This window comes from Anser anser (genome assembly GCF_964211835.1).
Source record: "Anser anser genome assembly, chromosome: 1".
NCBI lineage: Eukaryota > Metazoa > Chordata > Aves > Anseriformes > Anatidae > Anser > Anser anser.
This window is the reverse complement of record NC_139720.1, coordinates 159364604-159382320: the sequence shown is the minus strand read 5'-3', so window position 1 is coordinate 159382320 and position 17717 is coordinate 159364604. Positions and strand designations below refer to the sequence as shown.

At 40.7% G+C, this 17717-nt stretch overlaps 1 protein-coding gene and 1 long non-coding RNA gene across 41 annotated transcripts in view; one reads left to right on the top strand and one right to left on the bottom strand.

Annotated features, from left to right (window-relative positions):
- GPC5 (glypican 5) overlaps nt 1–17717 on the top strand; it is a 778624-nt gene that overhangs the window by 16313 nt on the left and 744594 nt on the right. For 38 of the 40 annotated variants that reach the window (XR_014584732.1, XR_014584733.1, XR_014584734.1 and 35 more), the window contains exon 1: nt 10701–11360. The exons of 1 other annotated variant lie outside the window; for it this stretch is intronic. Coding sequence is in view for 33 of the 39 variants with exons in the window: in XM_083836979.1 (XP_083693105.1) it covers nt 11204–11360 (157 nt within the window). In the remaining 6 variants the exon portion in view is untranslated. Of the gene's footprint in view, nt 1–10700; nt 11361–12621; nt 12727–17717 lie in introns of those variants that run through there. One more of the 40 variants, XM_083836992.1, reaches the window with a different exon arrangement.
- LOC310900049 lies at nt 10–11746 on the bottom strand. The gene is made up of 2 exons (XR_014584798.1): nt 11647–11746; nt 10–10705 (listed from the first exon to the last, which is right to left on the bottom strand). It is a non-coding gene; the product is annotated as an uncharacterized lncRNA (long non-coding RNA).

Sequence of the window (17717 nt, the reverse complement as noted above, 5' to 3'; positions counted from 1 at the left end):
AGCTGCTTCTCATTTCCCTAGTCTATGCTTTTTCTTACCATGTGTGTATGTCTGTGTATAGGTACATATGCCTATATTTACACATCCAAAAGATAAAGGGGAATGTTACTAATACACAAAAGCTGACATATTTTCACAATCGCAAAGAACAGGTTGGCTAGTAAAATGCCTTCCTGCATAGTATCTGCCACAAAAGATCAGGAAATGGAGAAAAAAACCTCACTGTTGCTTGACAGAATTTCTGTATTCCGTGCATATGTTATACTTACATTGCTGGTGGTGCGTGTGAAGCTAAAATCTTCCAGGAAAACCTGTCAGTTGAGAGGGGAAGAAACTTTTTGGCTTGAATGCATTTTCTGATGACTGAAATCAGCTGAGGACAGTGCAGGTGCTGAGCCTGGAGGTACACAAGATACACAAGTTTTCTTTTTCTTGAATTCCCTGAACTATTGGAAAGTTGAGCTTTTTCATTAGCTGGAGAACAATCGTAGAAAGATGCTCAAGTGTGTCCTGAGTGGTGTGGGGTGCAACTGGAAGAAATGAATGGGAGGAGAATATCCATTAAGGGATGTTTTTTAATTAATATATATATATATATATGTAACTGGTAATTTGAGTATTTCTAAAGTCACAGATGGTTGGTTGGAAGGACGTTGAGGGGGAAATGTTAGATTCTTCCCTGGGGAGCTGCTATTAGAGTTAGGATACTGAGTGAACACAGCCGTGGTATGACCTTGCCACAGCCCTCCTTATATTCTTATGGGGGAGTGTTATGTATTCCTTGATGGAGACATTATGGAATTGGTGGTACAATACTAAGAAAGCTAAGACAACTTAAATACTTGAAGTTGATCTTAGTTGATCTAATGAGATTCTTTCTCACTAGGGTCTGCTGCAGTTGTGTCTATAATTATTTTCTTAAATTTATCAGTTGTTACTTCAAAGCACTGAGTGCAATGTCATGCAAAGTGATAGTAAAAATGTGATAATCTGATTCCTCTCTTTGTGATTTCCCCCTCCAATTTTATAAGAACTTGGTGGTTGTTCCGATGACCTGAGCCTTTGCCTCGTTCAGCATCTGCTAAAGGTTTGTAAGTTCCAGACTTAAGTTGTGCTGTGTGGTTGACTTACCTCTAAGAGCTTTCTTCTGTAGTTGACAACAAATGTTGAGGTCTGTTCCAGTACCTCAGTACTGAAATGCTGTAACATAAACCGAGCTTACTCCGGGATGTCTTGCAGACTGAAATTAGCAGTACATATGGTTGTATGCTGGTTAAATATCCTAATAAAGTTGCCAGTTCATGTTGTCCAGGTTTCATCATCTTTGCTGACTGAATTCAGCAGGTGACAATGGCAGGGCTCACAACAGCTGACAAATTTGGCTGCCTCAGCTGAATTGGTACAGCTTAATAATGGAAAATAATGGGTAAAGTAGGGTCTGTGAGGAAATTAAATAGAGGGAATTAATGCAGATCTAGATTTCAAGATAAAAGTTCAAGATAAATTTTAAAATTTGGGCAAAATTATTAGATCTGATATCAAGGTATGCATTGTGCAGAACACTTTTTTAACCAGTATGCTCCGAAAGGACTATTTTTTCCTTTCTGCTGATTAATCTGTTCTTAAGTTTCCATTAAGTATTTGAAAATAATTGATATATTTGCTTGTAGTGATAAATGTGCAAAATTATTGAAGTCTTGTGTAAACTTGTTTGAATGAACTAGTACACAAGAACTATATCTGCTATATACCTCTACCAAGCACTCTGTCTGTAATTTAGGTGCCTAATAGAACTGAGAACTGGACAAGCTTCTAGTTAAGTTTGTGCTATGTCATTAGAGGTAGAAATATTTTAAATACCCAACTTTCTTTGGTCAAATGCAAAGTCTTCAGAATTTTAATAGGATAAGTATTATAATACTGTGTCTTAAGAAACGAGGGAAACTCAGTGGTGACAGAACTTGCTTTGCATGTTGTGTTTTGTATAAACTGCTCTGGAATAGAAGTTAGCTAGCTGTTGCCATGTTCGAACAGTTGGTGGCTCCAATGCTTTGCAGCTGTCAGTATGCATAATGCCAAAATAAGCTAATTCAGTTCTAGCTGTATATATTGAACTAGTTAGAAACTTAGAGTGACAGACTTAGGAAATAGCCAAACACTCCCAGCTTGCACTTTAAGCCATTATGGAAGAACCCTTCTTAATATTTAAATAAGCACTAACTTCAATATTCCTGTCAAACTTAGGATAAAATGTTAAGAGGCTACCTTGCAAAATGCCAGTTCAGAATTGGTAGCAATGTTCCTGAAACCAGCACAGCTGACAGACCACTCCTACTCCATATTGCAGGATTGCACAGGCAAGACAGATGACAGCTATCCTGACCAAAAGTGGGGCAGGGGAAAATAGTCAAACAGCTTCTGGGGAAAAGGCAGAGAGGAGCATGTCTACTATGTAGTCAATCTTTAAATTGAGAGACAGGCAACTGCTTATATGCCTAAAAAGGGAAATGTTTTTGGCTTGAAACAAAGGGTTTAGAGGGCAGTGGAGTTTGATAGAGTAATATCATAACTTAAGAGAAGAGCCCATGCTGGTGAGCTGTCACTTTTGTTCATGTGACTGCATGAACATTTAATAAACAGAGAACTTGAATGGAATTGAGAACTTTGTAGAAAGTGTTAGTTCTAGAAATCTGGAAAAAGCCTTGGATAAAAAGTAGAAATTGGACTAGAAATTTCCAGGGATGTGTTGCATTTTTTGGGTCATTTTTTAACTTTTTGGTCCCTGAAAATGTAATTGAAGAGATGGAAAACTCTTCCCTGAGTTTACATGTTTTGCAGGAAAATGAAAATGTAGAATTAATTTCTCCTTTCTTAAAACAAAAAAGTTTAACTGAAGTATTTGTATTATGCCATCCTGAACTATTGTAGGTACCTTATGTTCCTGTTTTCATTTTTGCCTTGTTTGTCACCTGGTTTTGTATTACCATGTTTCCTTCTTTAAACTTCTGTAGCTTATCACGGAACAGCCCTGCTGGACAAAAGCAAGAGGAGACCAACCTTCAGATACGGTTTAGCCCTCAGAACTAGAGTGAGGTAGAGAGCAGCCTGAGAAGTCGTAGGCCACTATGAGTCAAGGTTAGAGTGCAGTCTGTGTAGCTTTTCTATTTCTGTAGGGTTGAGTGTTACACCAATGAAGTTCACTTGGGGCAGTGGCAGCAGGGGGGGGCAGCATTGGCCATATGCAAACAAAATTCCTTGCAAAGACACCTTTTCTGTCTCCTGGAGGAGAAAGAAGAACAAAAATAGCCCTGCTGAGCAGAACTTGCATGACAGTTTGGATTGCTCTATAACATCATGCTATCTTTGCAATATTTCATCAAATGGTATATTCTAGCAAAATGATGCAAAAATAAGTATAATTCAACATGTATCTTCATTGTTTTGGCTTATAAAATCAAGATTTCTGAACTCTTCTGACTCTTCTTGATGTGTATAAAGTCATCCAGGACTTGCACTTAAAGACAAGGCTGGAGTGTAGTTAGAGGTACACTATTTCCAGGAATCATGAAGGAGAGCTGCTTTAGCTTTTCCTTTGAGCCTATAGAAACACTTCACAGATATGTTCTTTTTCCATTTTTTCTTATTTTAATATTTCTAGTATTTTAAGCTACCAAGCGTTCACGAATTCTGATGAAACCTAAGATTAAACTTAGATGCTCTGTATTGTCTTTACAGTGCTTTGGAATGCTAGGTGGATAACAGTAGGCTAACTTTTCTAAATATTTACATGCTGTAATGTCCAATACTTGTTCGTAGAGTGGGTTTGTAAGACCCAAAGTAGGTATTCCTCACTCACATGCAATATTTAGTTTCCATGAAATGTACGTTAATGCTATTGACGAGCTAGGAAATGCATGCAGTTCAGAGATCCTTTTCCAGGGTATGCCTTGAGCTAGTCAGCTCACTAACTGGGAGGGGTTCCAGCTTATAAAAGATTTTTTTCCTATGCAAGAGGAAACTCAGTTTCTTTGGGTGGTGATAAGGGGTGGTATCTATGTATCTACATAACTATGCTGTTTTTCATTTTTTTTATAATGAGGACCTAGGCCTAACTATTTCCACACATTAGGTTATCTGTTTACAAAGTGGAGAACTAAACGAGAAGTACAACTTAATAGGTAGTTCAGGAACAGCAGAAAACCTTGTAGTTTTGTGGCTGGTTTTGTTTGAAGTAATTAAACTTCCACTTGAAGCTTTTTCTGTAAGAGGCATTTCCGATCTTATACCTGTAACTCCCCAGAAGTACCCATTAACTAGTAAGTAGGGGCAGGTAGACATTCGCATCATTATATACAGTGTGGTTTTTGTGAAATGTAAGGTTGGAAATTGACTTATGTTTTGAAATTCCTTACCAAGGTCATAAATGCTTTATGTGGTGGTGTAAATTGCATCTTGTTAAATACACAGTGATTTATGAAGAGAGCATGAGATGTAGTTAGGGAGGCTCAACAGCCCTTCAATGAAAGTTACAGCTCTATTTTTGTTTATTTATAGTGCAGAAAGATCTGCACTAGAACTTCAAGATGAAATACTTGATCATAAGTCAAAGGAGACTGGAGTCCAGTACTGACTTCCAGTACCTCAACTTGGTGGATTGAAGTTCTATTCTCCTTCAGGCCAGTTGCTACAACTATTATAACACAACTACTATAGTATGTGTTGGGATAAACTCAGAAGGACTTTGTGCAGCCTTATCACTTTCAAAATAAACTAATATCTGGTATGTTCACCTGGGAGAGGTGTGGAAGGCTTGAATCATGCCAAACAGATAAATGCTGCCAGATTCTTTTGTTCTGAATGTGTTAATGGGACTAAAAACAAAAAATGGGTGCAAACACCCTCATTGATATTTGACCACAAAACGTGACAATTACAGCATTTTGGACTGAACTCTAGATTTGGAAGGTGTTCTTCCACTTAATTTATGGATTCAGGTGGGACCTAGTGACTAGGTATAGGTCACCTGCTCAACACTGGCAGGGTGTAGTTACTAACAGTCTGTTTCTAAACTGAAGTGTCTAGAACCGTTACTGACGGAAACTTAAGCCCTCATTGACTTCTGGCAGTGCCTAGGTTTGTCTAAATGACAATTTAGAATGACTGAATTCTGTATTTAATGCCAATGAATCAGTGCCCTTTAACTGCCTGGATTACATCTCATAAATCTGGAACTAGGATTCCAGGTTAGGAAGAAATAAAGTGATAAAGTGTTGATCCCTACTAGCAGGACTTGGTGCAGAATAAAACCTGAGAGATGCGGCAGGATTGTTTTCAGTTTTGTTCTACAAACAGTAAACCATACTATGAAAAACATGAGAGCTGAGGGAAAAACACCAAAGAGGGTCGTAGCTCTGTGGGTTGTTTTTTTTTTTCATTTAGGACTGAAATTGCGCTCTGTGCAAACTATCTTTTTTAACTTTTGGTGCCATTTTAAGTAGAATGAATGTAACTCTAGTTTGCTATTTACCTTGGAGCTTGTATAGGTACGGTTCACACATAACTGCAAGACAAAACAAACACTTGAGATTTACAGTTGTTCAGAATTTAATAAATCAATAAAATAAAGATCTTTTTTGTTGTGGGATGCTCTTTTTTTTTTGCATATTTGGGCCCTCCTTCCCCACTTGTAGAAAGGGGGAATGCTAAAATTCATGACAATATAAGCACTTAATTCAGTTGCACAAAGTTGAAGGATCAAGTACGTTGTTCAGATGCAAGGCCTGTGGATTATACCTCTTACAGCTTTTCATATTCTCTTCACTTAAAAAAAAAAAAAAGAAGCTGGGCATCAGCTACAGAGTTGGAATAAATGCTTCACCAGTTGCAAGGGTGTAAGGAATAGTAACATTCACCATGAATGATGCAAATTACAGTATGAGCACTTATACATGTGAATGTTGATTTATCTGCTAATTCATTAGGATGGTGCCTGGTCCTCTTGTTGAACAAGTATCTGATTGCAAAGTTTTCTTGGGCATCGGTGTTCTGATGAAGTAAAAGTAATTCATACATCACATGTGGACTAAGGGAAATAAATTCACCTCTCTAGGCATGATGAGACTTGAATATTTTATCAACTGATAGGAGTGGTTCTCCCTTTGTGACATGTAGGAAAAGGCATAGGTGCTCTGTGTCTTATGTTCTTAGGGGTGACCAAAATAGTGTGTTAACCTTGTGTAAATCTTTCAAAGAAGAGTATTTAAGTATCAACAGAAGTGCATGTTTTTTTCAATACTGATGTTGGTAAATGGTGATATTGAATGTGGACTTTTTTTATATTAGGATCAGAATGCAGAGCTGTACTTCAGTTACATGACACCTACCTTTCTTTGTTGCATGTGAGTGTTCTGTGTAAGTTGCTGCTTTCCTTTGCTGCAGTCTTCCTTACTGGGCATTCCCTCTTAGAGAAACACTGCAGATGGTCTTGTCTGATAATGTCTTAATTGGATGGGCCTGAATTAAATATCTTGAAAGCAAGACGAGTGATACTAATCAAAAGGAAACAGTAAGAATGTTCAACAGGAGGATATCTGAGGAGGTCCCCATGGGAACACTATACCTAGGTGGTAAGAAGTACTTTTGAAAGTACATTGATTGCTGAGCCATGCTTGAAGTGTAAATTATTAATTAAATAAAACCTGTATGAAAAAAATATGTACCGAATTACGCTGGGGATACAACATTCCCCTGTGAATGCTTGAACTCATAAATTACTGTAAAGAACCGAAGCTCTTCTAGGCAGGCAGCATGCATTGCCTACACGTCTAAAACCACTTTTCCCTTTAAGGGAAGCAGTGATTAAAAAAAAAAAAGAAAGTTGGGGGGAGGGGACAAGGCTCCTCCTGCCCGCCCGCAGCCGGCAGGGGGCTGCCCCCGGGGCCGTGACCGGGAGCGGCGCTGCTCGGGGGCCGGCGGCGTTTTTTGGGGACCCGGCCCTGGTAGTATCGCGGGGAGCGGGGCGATGCCGCGAGGAGATGCGCAGGGACGGGGAACGGGGACACGAGGGGTGGTCGGGGCAAAACGTATGGGGGGTAAGCGTCGATTAACGTTCTGCAGTAATAGCAGAAGGGCGTTTGTTATGTGGTTTCCACAAAGGATGGACCCTGTGGCGCGGACCTGTGTGGGAGCAGTGCGTGAAGGGCTGCTGCCTGTGGGCAGCCCCCGCAGGCTCAGTTCGGGCAGGACGGCATCCCGTGGGAGGGACCCCACGGGGAGCAGGGGCAGGGAGGGACCGTGAAGGAGCAGCGGAGGTGAAGTGCTATAGACTTACCGCAGCCCCCATTCACTGTTCCTCTGCGCTGCTTGGGGAGAGGATGTAGAAGAGGTTGGGGAGAGGGGAAGGTGTTTTTAGTTTGCTTTTATTTTCTCACCGCTTTAGTCTGTTAGCGATAGGCAATAAATTGTATTAATCTTTCTATATTTAGTCTGTTTTGTTTGTCACAACAGTTACTGAGTGATCTCCCTGTTCTTATCTCAACCTATGAGCTCTTTCCATTGTATTTTCTCCCCCATTCCTCTGAGGAGGGGAGGTGAGAGAGTGGTTGTGGTGGAGTTCAGCTGCCCAGCTGAGTAAAACCCATCACAGTGGGGTGTGGTAGGGTGTGGGGGTGGTGGTGGTGGGAGAAAAAACGACCATGCTCTGTTGTTACCAGCAATTATTTCCCCAGCATTTTGTATCAGCTGTCTCCATGTTGATTATTAATTGTAATTACAAAGAATAAAACAACAACAACAAAAAAAACCTGTTGTTAACATTTTCATTTTGGTAAAATTTAATAGCTCATTAAGAAAATCCACACTTTGACCTGTACTTGTGAACACATTCTCAAACTTTCATAATACTGATATGAACTCTTTCAGTGCTGCAGTTAATGGATCCTTAGATGAGCTAAACTTAGAGATGAGTGCAATTTTACTGGCCTCATACATTTATGAGGTCATTGGTAGCAGAGTAAGGTAGTGTTATGAATCCAAATGGTGCATAGCTTTTACTTCTTGTTTACTAGCATAATTAGCTCAACCTAAAGTAAGAGGAGAAAAAAACACCTTAGTAACTGCAGAATAGTTCTGCATAACTGGAGGAAATATATATATATATTATATATAGTTCCCTGTTGTTTCTTCAAGGAGCTCCATCTGTGTGCTAGGATCCCCCACTCTGTTCAAAGCAAAAGGACAGTGTTGGAATTAAGAACTTATGAAGAGCTCTGGTCATTAGACCAGAAATAGATGTATGGAATTTGCCACAGGGACATGGTGTGAATGTACTAGTCAACACAACAGTCCATGGTCTTGATAAAGCTTCCTTAATTGCTATGATGCATGTAAAAATAATAGTTATGACTCAGCACCAAGAAAGCTTTGAAGAATGACTTAAAGGAGAATGAGAAAGCTTAACGGATGTTTGAACTACTTTCAGATACATGAAACAAAACAGGAGGTAGCATGAAAGTATTTCCTCACTTCAGAAGTTGAAGATGGAGGCAGGTCTTGTAGTGGGAACATTTTTTTTTTTGCATCATTGGTGAGATGGGAACAGTAAAGGGATATGCAATCAAAGACTTGTTTGACTTGACAAAAAGAATGTGCAAAAAGTAGATGTGGATAAAGCAACGGGTCAGGAAAGTTATTTTTGTAGCAGCTCTCTGAAAGGATCCAGTCAGGGAAGGCAGCACAGCCAAATAAAGGGTTTCAGTATTTGCAAGCAAGATGGCAGTCTTAAGACAATGTTAGATATGTAGGTAAGTAGGAAACTTAAGGGCTGTATGGCCAAAATAAGAAAGTCTCATTTTAGCTTGATGAGATTCAGAGAGGAGAGTTGCACTAGAGACTGAGGTAATGTAATGTTTTTGTTCATGATGATGAAAGCAAAATGAGAATGTGTGAAAGTGCTATTCTTTATAGTCATTCTGAGCTGAGAGCCAGATACCAGTGAGGGGACACTAATGTATATGTCAAAGCTTTGGTCAGGAAAAGAGGCAAGACTAGCCTAATGCTGATGTTTTCTCTCACCAAGTTCCTGTATATCCTCATGTTACAATAAGAAAATTCCTTTCTTATGCGTAGTGTTGCACATATGCAGAAACTTTGTCCAGAATATTTGTTTCATAAAACATATGAGCTAGAAGATATATATATATGTATTTCTATAACACTAAAATCAGGAAAGATTCAAAGCGTAAAACCTGCAAGAAAAATAAATTGGGTCTCTTTATTAGGCTAAAGTTAATTGTTTCCTTCATAGCTGTTATGCTAAAGTCATTTAGAACAAACAAAAAACCCACAACAAAACAAAGTTTTGTACTAAACTTGAATCTTCTTCACCTCAAATGAGATAGCTAAAAGATGTATATACAACTTCTTTCCAAAAAACCCTCACTTTCCCCTTAATTTGTAGAATTGGAGGGTAGAGATTTCAATGAGTTGTAACTGGCAGAAGATGGGATCAGTTCGATGTCAATCCCTGGAGTCCATGATCATCTGTTGCTGTTGGCAAACTACTGTGCAGTTGTGATGTAAACAAGAAACTTGCATATTTTTTTAAGTAGGAATACTTGTATTTCTTATCCTGCAAGACTTTTCCCCTCTCCTAATTTTCATATGTTTATTGTGAATGCTGTGCATGTCTTATGTTAGGTGTTGAAGTTGGCGTTTCACGATTCCCAGAATTTCCTCTACAATCTTTGAGTTGCTGAATAAGATCCCCCACTTCCTGGCTCCCACATCCAAATTGTTTTCCTCAATGTTATTTTTCAATATTTAAGAGTATTGTATTTAAGAACTTGTGCTCTACTGGCTGACAAGGGATTTGTTGTCCATTAGCAGCTTACAGACAAGGTATTGCATTTTTAATTATTTCTATTTTGGTCGAAAACAAATCTTTTTATTTGCAGGGGTACATCATGTTCTGCTTTCCCCTCTTTTTCCTCATAAAGGGCCCCAAATATCTTTTGCTGTAGTTTGCTTTATCAAAAGATTGTAACCTGTCATCTGCGCTCACTCTTTATATTAAATGTCATGGTTCTGTTTACCAACAGAAGAGCAGTAGAACAAATTCTGTTAAAGGACATTTCAAATAATATATGTTGGAATGTTCTGACAGAAGACAACTGCCAAGTCCATGAGCATAGGTAAATAAAAAAAGGAAATGCTGGTTCTTTCCACTTTTTACGAATTGTCAGTCAGTACATGGGATGTCAGTATAATTCCCTTTTCTTATTGCTTTGCTCAGCAGTGAAGTAGTTGATTTCTAATGCAGTTTTTAATAACTGATGTGTCAATTTGTTACCCTTATTCAAAGGGATGTGTAGAATAATTCACACATTCTCCACGTTTTCTGCAGTCTTGCATTGAAACTGCTGCCACAGTTAAAAGATTTAAGTGAGAGCTAGGATAGACTGATGTTGTAAAGTTCTGAATGACCACCGGCAGTTTCGAAACTTAGTAAGAAAATATTTCCAGCTAAATGGGGTAAGATACATCATTAAAACTTGTGGGCTTCATAAGAGAATCAAACTTGAGGGGATTCTGAATTCTGGCATCAAGGGAGCAATTTCAGAGATAACCTTGGTTTCTCCGACAGCTACCACTGGACGTTGGCTTCTAAGATCAGAGATTTTGTAAACCAGTCCTCTGTCACGTTTGCCTATGAAAACCGAAATTTTTGAAGTTACCTTGGAGGCAGCTGAGTTTTTGGAGGCACTCTTCAGGAAAGCGCGAGCCTGGCATCAGAAGGCGAGCTCACAAAACCGATCCGCGGCCACTGCTGCCAGCTGTGAGCCCGTCGTACAGCGTCTCTAAAAGCAGGTCGCTTTAGGGCTGTCCTAAAGGCGGTTCCTCGGGCTTCCTCCTCACACAGCGCTGCGCTGCCCCTTCCCCTCACACCCGTGCTGCGGGGGTCTCCTCCTCTCCTCTCCCTTCAGCGCCGCTCCCCGGCTCGGACGGGCCCTCCCCAAACCCCCATCCCCTCAGAGGCCACCAGAGGCGGCCAGCCCCTTCCCCCGGAGGGGCTCCGGGGACCCCCCTCGCACTCTGCGGGCGGGGACCGGGGGAGGTCCCGTCCCTGTCCCCGTCCCGTCCCCGTCCCGCCCGCAGGGGGCGACGCTGGCGGCCTCCCCCCGCCGCCTCGGCTGCTGGCGGGGCCATGGCGGGGAAGAGTCTCAGCGTCGTCGTCCTGCTCCTCCTGGCCGCCACGGCCGCCCTCGGGGCAGGGGAGCCGCGGGGCTGCGAGGCGGTGCGGAAAGTTTTCCAGCTGCGACAGCTCGGGCCCCTCCGGGGGGTGCCGGACTCGCCGCGGGCAGGTAAGGGGGTCTCCGGCCCCTTCCTCCGGGGAGGAGGCGCTGCCCCGGGGCGGGGGCTTCGCCCAGCCCGGGGGTCGTGGTGCCGCTGGACCGGGGCGAGGAGAAGCCTGGTTAGCCCTGTGCAGAGGGAGAGGGGCTTGCACCGCTGTAGCTGTAACTCAGTAAACTCCCTCGGAAAGCAACGTGTTAAGTAGCAGGACTGGGAGTGCAGCCCAGCGTTATGCGGGCAGCGAAACTTTGTAAGCGCACGCAAAGTGATGTGGCAGGTCGCATCAAGGAGACCTACCTTCTGGGGTCTGCTGCTTGCTTGCTTGCTTTCTCCAGCCGTGTGAGTACCTCGGTTGGGTTCAGTGGTGCTCCTCACAAACTTAAAATGAAGACCTGCGTGTAAAATCCATTCGTCTTTAGGTGTCAGGCATGCTAGTAAATGCGAGTCGATGCTTTCCTGGCAGAAAATGACTTCTGTGTGCAGCGGGAGCTGAATTAACATCCACCCTACTTGGAAACATCAGCTGTCTCCTCCTTTGCTTAAGTTGATCTGCATAGTTTTTATTCATCCTGCGAGTCGCGATAAGGCATGCTGTGTTTATTCCTTGAGAAATCACTTCAAAATACAGCTTTTTAAAGACTCTGGTTTGTAAATTGTGCACTATAATGCTGAGTTACATTTAAGATTATCTGTTATATTTCGGTCACCAGTACTTATAATAATATACATAGCCTTCTTACTTTGTCTCTAGCTAAAGATTTTATCATCTTCACAAAAAAAGGAAATAATCGCTATTGTTGGAAAGCCTGGCTGGATGGGTACTGTGCAAATAAAGATATTTTATCTGGAAACTGAAATCTGAGTCGAAGCCCTGTCAGTGATTTAAATGTTTGGTGTTGATTAATTGCGTGAATGACATCAGGATGAATGATAGAGCTATTGTGGTTGTGTTCTCATTACATAGTCTGGTGTAGCTGTTGCACTTTCTTTTGCCATTACCATTTGTTTTGGCACCAGACATTCACTTGTGTACTGCAGACAGGGAAGAAACGTGTTGCCTCCAGAGGAAACAACTGTAGTACTTTATGCACGTTCCTTCTGCCCTGCTTCTGTCTTCCCCCCTTTCTCTGTAAGTTTCATGCCACCACTCATTTTCTTCTTTTGACTTTTCTGAATTTCCTGATCCGAAGCAAAAACCGGTTTTGTGCAGAGTAGCAGAATGCCTTTCTCGTCTGGTGCCCTGCGAGCAGCGGTCAGCAGGAGGTGCGGTGCAGCCGTTCGCTCTTTGAAGGAGTTGTGGTGCTGTGGGCAGCGTGAAAACCTCAAGGAGCTGAGCACATGCACGATTTCTTGCTTTGAGTATCTTTGATCCCAGAGGTACATGAAACAAATGGTTCGGAACGCTAAAATCTGTTCAGAGTTGGATGACAAGAAAATGGGGATTAAATGAGTATTTTAGATGATTTAAGTTTGATAAAAGGTATTCGTAGGTTGGAAACATAATGGGAAGAGGAAAGAAGTGTCACTTCTGCTGTTGATCTATACTCAGCCTTCTTCTGAGGCAAGAAGTGAAAAATATTTTAAAACTCTTTCTGAAGGCATTTAGAAATGTGTGTGTATCCTACGTATGTATGTAAGCACCTTAGGTAGGTGCCTACTTGTGAAAATAGGTGTCGGAGTCGCAGTTATGGGTCTCAATTTGCTTGCACAAACATAGGCTTCTGGCAGCATTGGGGATTCCCTGCAGCCTCTGGAGCATCTTCGTGGGGCTGTCAGGCCCCATCCCTCTGAGGCACCTTGTGGCGTGGGAGAGCCAGGTGGGAACCCTTGGCACCGCGGGTGGGCGACCGCACTGAGTGGGGGGTGCAGCCTGGGGGCTCCTCCTTTTCGGTTCAGATGTTGGGTGGCGGCTTGGGGGCGAGCTGCGCAGCCCCTCCGCCTCTGTTGTATTATCTGCATTTGTTTTAGTGCCACCTTATTATATAAGGACACCTTCTGAATGTCTGAAGCTGAATCACACCTTTCATGTGGAGAAGGATCACTAGCTGAAGGGGAGTGGGAATGTTGGGATATGTGCTGGCATGCAGTGGAAGGTAAACTCTACAGTCGGTAAAATTATGGGGAGAAAGTTGGCTGATTTTGGCCTTGTTCTCTTTTTGTGAATTCAAATACAAAGAATAGCATTCATAGTTTCTATTTTTCCCTTTTCTTAGTGCTGATAGAAATGAAACAGCCTGATATCGACAAATCATGCAAATTGTAATTATGTTTCATTCAGGGACTGGTGTTATGTCCTTATTTTGAATATGCATCATCTCAAAAAACATGCATTTTATACAATTAGTTTTGCAGCTCCTCTGTGTAGTTTCTGTATATTTAAAGGAGCAAAACTATCTCTCGTTGTATGCATGGTATATGCATGAAGCAAAGATGATCATCAAGGATACAGGGACTTCATGTTTGAGTTTGTGTTATTATTCACATAATACAGGATTGGTGTTGAAATTGGTAACTAATAATCAAGATAAATGAATATCCTTAACAAAAACAAGGTTTCTAGTGCTGCCCTCCACAATGGAAAAACTTGTCTAACTGTGTTCAATCTTGTAGCAGTGATTTGTGTACAGACCTGTGGTCAGCCCCATTGCATGCTGTAATGAAACATTTATCACTGTCATGCTGATTTTACATGATAGTTGCAAAAATACTTTTTGTTTCCCTGCCTGTCTGGTTCTGTGCTACAAGTTCACTGGTGTTGGGACTGTACAGTAAAACTTGATGATTTTCAATTTCTGAAAGACCATTTTAATTGTAGTGGAGAAGTGAACAATATGCAAAGCATGAAGTAAACACAAAAAGGCCTCCTTTTGTGTGTGTGTATGTATGACTGTTGGATTATTTAAAAAAATGCTGTTTCCAAAATTATTTTTTAAAGATATTTTTATTTCCTAGGCTCTATTTCTGATATTGTAGTCTATTGAAGAATTCCACTTCTTTACCCCATATATGCTAGTAAAGCTAGAATTTTTAGCTTGTATCATCAGCTCATTTTTCAGAGAGATTAAATGGAAAGCTCATTTCTCAAATCTCCTTGTTCTCAGTTGCAAATAAGATTGTTTCCTTCTTGTTTCCTTCGTTCAGAATCCCCCAGAACAGCAGAATAGAATGAATGGTAAACCAGTCTCCCTTGCCACACTAAGTTCCACTAGGTATGTCAGTGAACAAATTGTCAGGCTTCTCTTTGCACCAAAAAGCTGAGCTCCATGGCTTGTTGAAAAAAGTTACATTTCCTGGAACTGTAGAATCAAGCGTCTCCTACTGATGTAGACAAAAAGCACTTGAGATATTTTTCCAAACTCTAAGCATTTTTTTTTTTACCTTCAGGAGTCAATCTAGGATTCTTTTCAGCAGTTTTTTGGAGGTCATTTATGCAGTCATAAGAACAAAAAGCATAATAAAAAGAGTGAAGACTTTGATTAGTATAAATTTTATTGCAAAGACTTTTTGATGGAAAGCAGTTATACGTATGAAGTTGAATAACTGAGGCAAAAAACTGTGCCTGAAGGGTGACATAATCTCAGAAAAAGTTGGTGTCTATTTTTTTTTTGCTAATTCAAGTTAAAATATTCTTGCTAGTTCAGTTTAAACTGATTTTTTACTGTTATTTAAAGATCTGGGTCAGACTGATGGAACCCCAAACTATTCTTTGAATTTTAATTTGGGTTTCTTTTATGATCTAAATATAGGTGATTTGGGTTTTGGTTTTATTGGAGGTCAAATCAAGGATTTGTGTGCGCATATGCCTACTTCTGATTGTGCTGTTCGTCGAACACATGTAGATCTCCAGAACAGGATTTAGGTGGGAATGAAAATGGTTGCTTGCTTGTATCAGTTGTTAAAGTCCATTTTATCACATCCATGTATTTTGTGAGGATTATTGCCTATGTTGTTTTTGTGTGTGTGAACATAACGCTGTTGGCTTCTGAGTGCAAGTAGCATTTCAGCCCTGGATCCACAAAATGACCGCTCTGGGGGAAAAAAAAAAGATTTTTAAAAATATTCTGGGATTAAAAACAACAAAAAAATGGGAATCAGCAGTGTGGCAGCTTTCCCATATCTATTTCCCATATTTCAGCTTCTCTAGGAAGTCAGTAGTGCTGAGAAGCCTTCATCTGTCTGGGATGACCTGAAAAGTGGTGTCTGGGCTGCGAAATAGAGGATGGGACCAAAGTACTGAATGGAGTAGGTTGGCTTGTGTCTGTGGTACTTAAGGCTGGTATCCTGTCAGACGGGCTGTGTCCTCACTACTTGGTGTTTGCCCTGGAGTTTTCTCTAGATCCAGTGTAATACTCTTATAACACCAAGGTACTCTGGTGTTTTGGGGTGTCCTCCCCCTTCTGCCAATTCAAACAATCTTAAAAATTGAAAGTATGTTTGGAGGTGTTGTGTGTAGCGTGACATGAATGCAGATTTTGTGCCTTGAGCTGTAGCATGAGGGTATGTTAGAGGTGCCTATACCTTGGTAGGGTGCCTGCCAGTAGGAAGGTGATCTCTGAGGGTGCTAAGGAGCCAGACCTGCTGCCTGCGGTGTCCTCTGAAGGCCATATATAAAATGCACCTTCTCTAGGAGACAGACACACTGGAACTGTCTAAACAGAGCCACAGAAGAAGGTTGGGTAAATAGTGCAACAGTGTGGGCAGTCAGGGTCATGTGCTTGAGTTTGATCCTTACCTATTTTATTTAACAAGGCTGAAGTGTTTTACAGGAGTCTTAACGGTGGTGATGAACGCTGAGTGTGGAGCAGTGGCTCTAGCCAAGATGAGTTAGCAAATAGATGTTAAAGGGCGAGCATGAGAGACTCCTGTTTGACACAGGTTGCAAGTCCATTTTGCAGCAAACCACTTGTTTGAGCAACAGCTTCCAGGCCTTGCGGCATTTCAGTGCTGTCTCTTAAAAGACTGTTTATCATGACAATCCTAGGTCTGTTTTGGGATTTATCAGACTCTGGATTTGATCTCATGAAAGTATTTGTATAAGCTGACAGGCAGAAATACCACACGTGGTATTTTCTCTTCCTGGCATTTAACATCATCATCCTGTCAGCACTTGTTTATCTCAAGTTACTGAAAATTTGGATTTGTAAGGCTGAGACCATGAATGAAAGTTTGAAATCAGTTCCAGATCTTCTGGAAATAGGTAAAATTATACCTCAGAATTCTTACATTTTATTCTTGCTGAGCTCTTTTTCTGCACCCATCTAGATTGTTTTCAATTATGAAACCTTTCCTAGACTGTAACTGTATATTTTAATATCTATCTATACATAACAGGCTAAGTTATTTCACTTTCTTTCTCCAGTGGTTTTCTATAAAAAACCCAGGTTGCAGTTATAGTGCCTTCAGAATTTGGTACTGAAAAGAGTCACTATTGCTTATTAGAGCAGAAACTGTTTTCCCACTGTATTTCAGAATAAATGGCTGTCGATAAACAGTTCTTGTTGAAAACAGGAGGACTCTTAGATGTGAAAACACATAAAAGTGTGTGGTTTTTATATTCGTTGTACTAAAATGGGATGACCTGATCAGTTGCTTCTGTGCTCTCCGGAAACACTGTCCTTAAGCTGTTGCTTGTGCCATAGCGCTCTAAGAAACAACTACAAAGCCCCTCTGCAGATTTTGAGCAACGCCACAATTTTTAGTTGGTTGGCTTCTTTGCATGTTGTTTTCAGTTTTTTTTTTTCCTGACCATTGAAAGCAGCTGTGTTTAATGAGCTGGAACAGAATTAAGTCAATAAAATGTACTGTATATGTACGTGATTAGCAGTCTTAAAGTAAAAACAGAGTTCCCTTAGGATTGGGAATGATATCCATGTTAAAAATATGCTGCTTAAAAAAAATTACCATAAAATCAAAGGGAGAAGAGAATATTGAAGAGTCAGCTGAAACCATAAAAAAAATCATTATTGCTATAGTTTTTCTAAAATCTAGATGTCTTCTTGAAGCTAGTCTGTAACAAGCCTGGATAAAATTTCATATTAATTCCTGCTTTATGAGAGAGAAGATGTCAAAGTTTGAAAGCTAAGCAGTGCCTAACGTTTATTTAAAATATTAAGCACAATTTGGTTAATACACCTAATTTGTAGGTGATTTAATACTAAACAAGCATTGTGCGTATGTGTGACTATATGCACAAAGAACTGCATGTGAGCGGATGCTGTGTATATTGTTTGTTAATAACTAATACGAAATAAAGGTAGGGGTTTATACATGTTGGAAAAATGGTACAAAGGTTTTGTGCAAGGTCAGCTTTTCTGAACTTCATAGGGAAAAGGAAGTCATTGCTTCTAAGAAATGAAATTGTTGCTTAT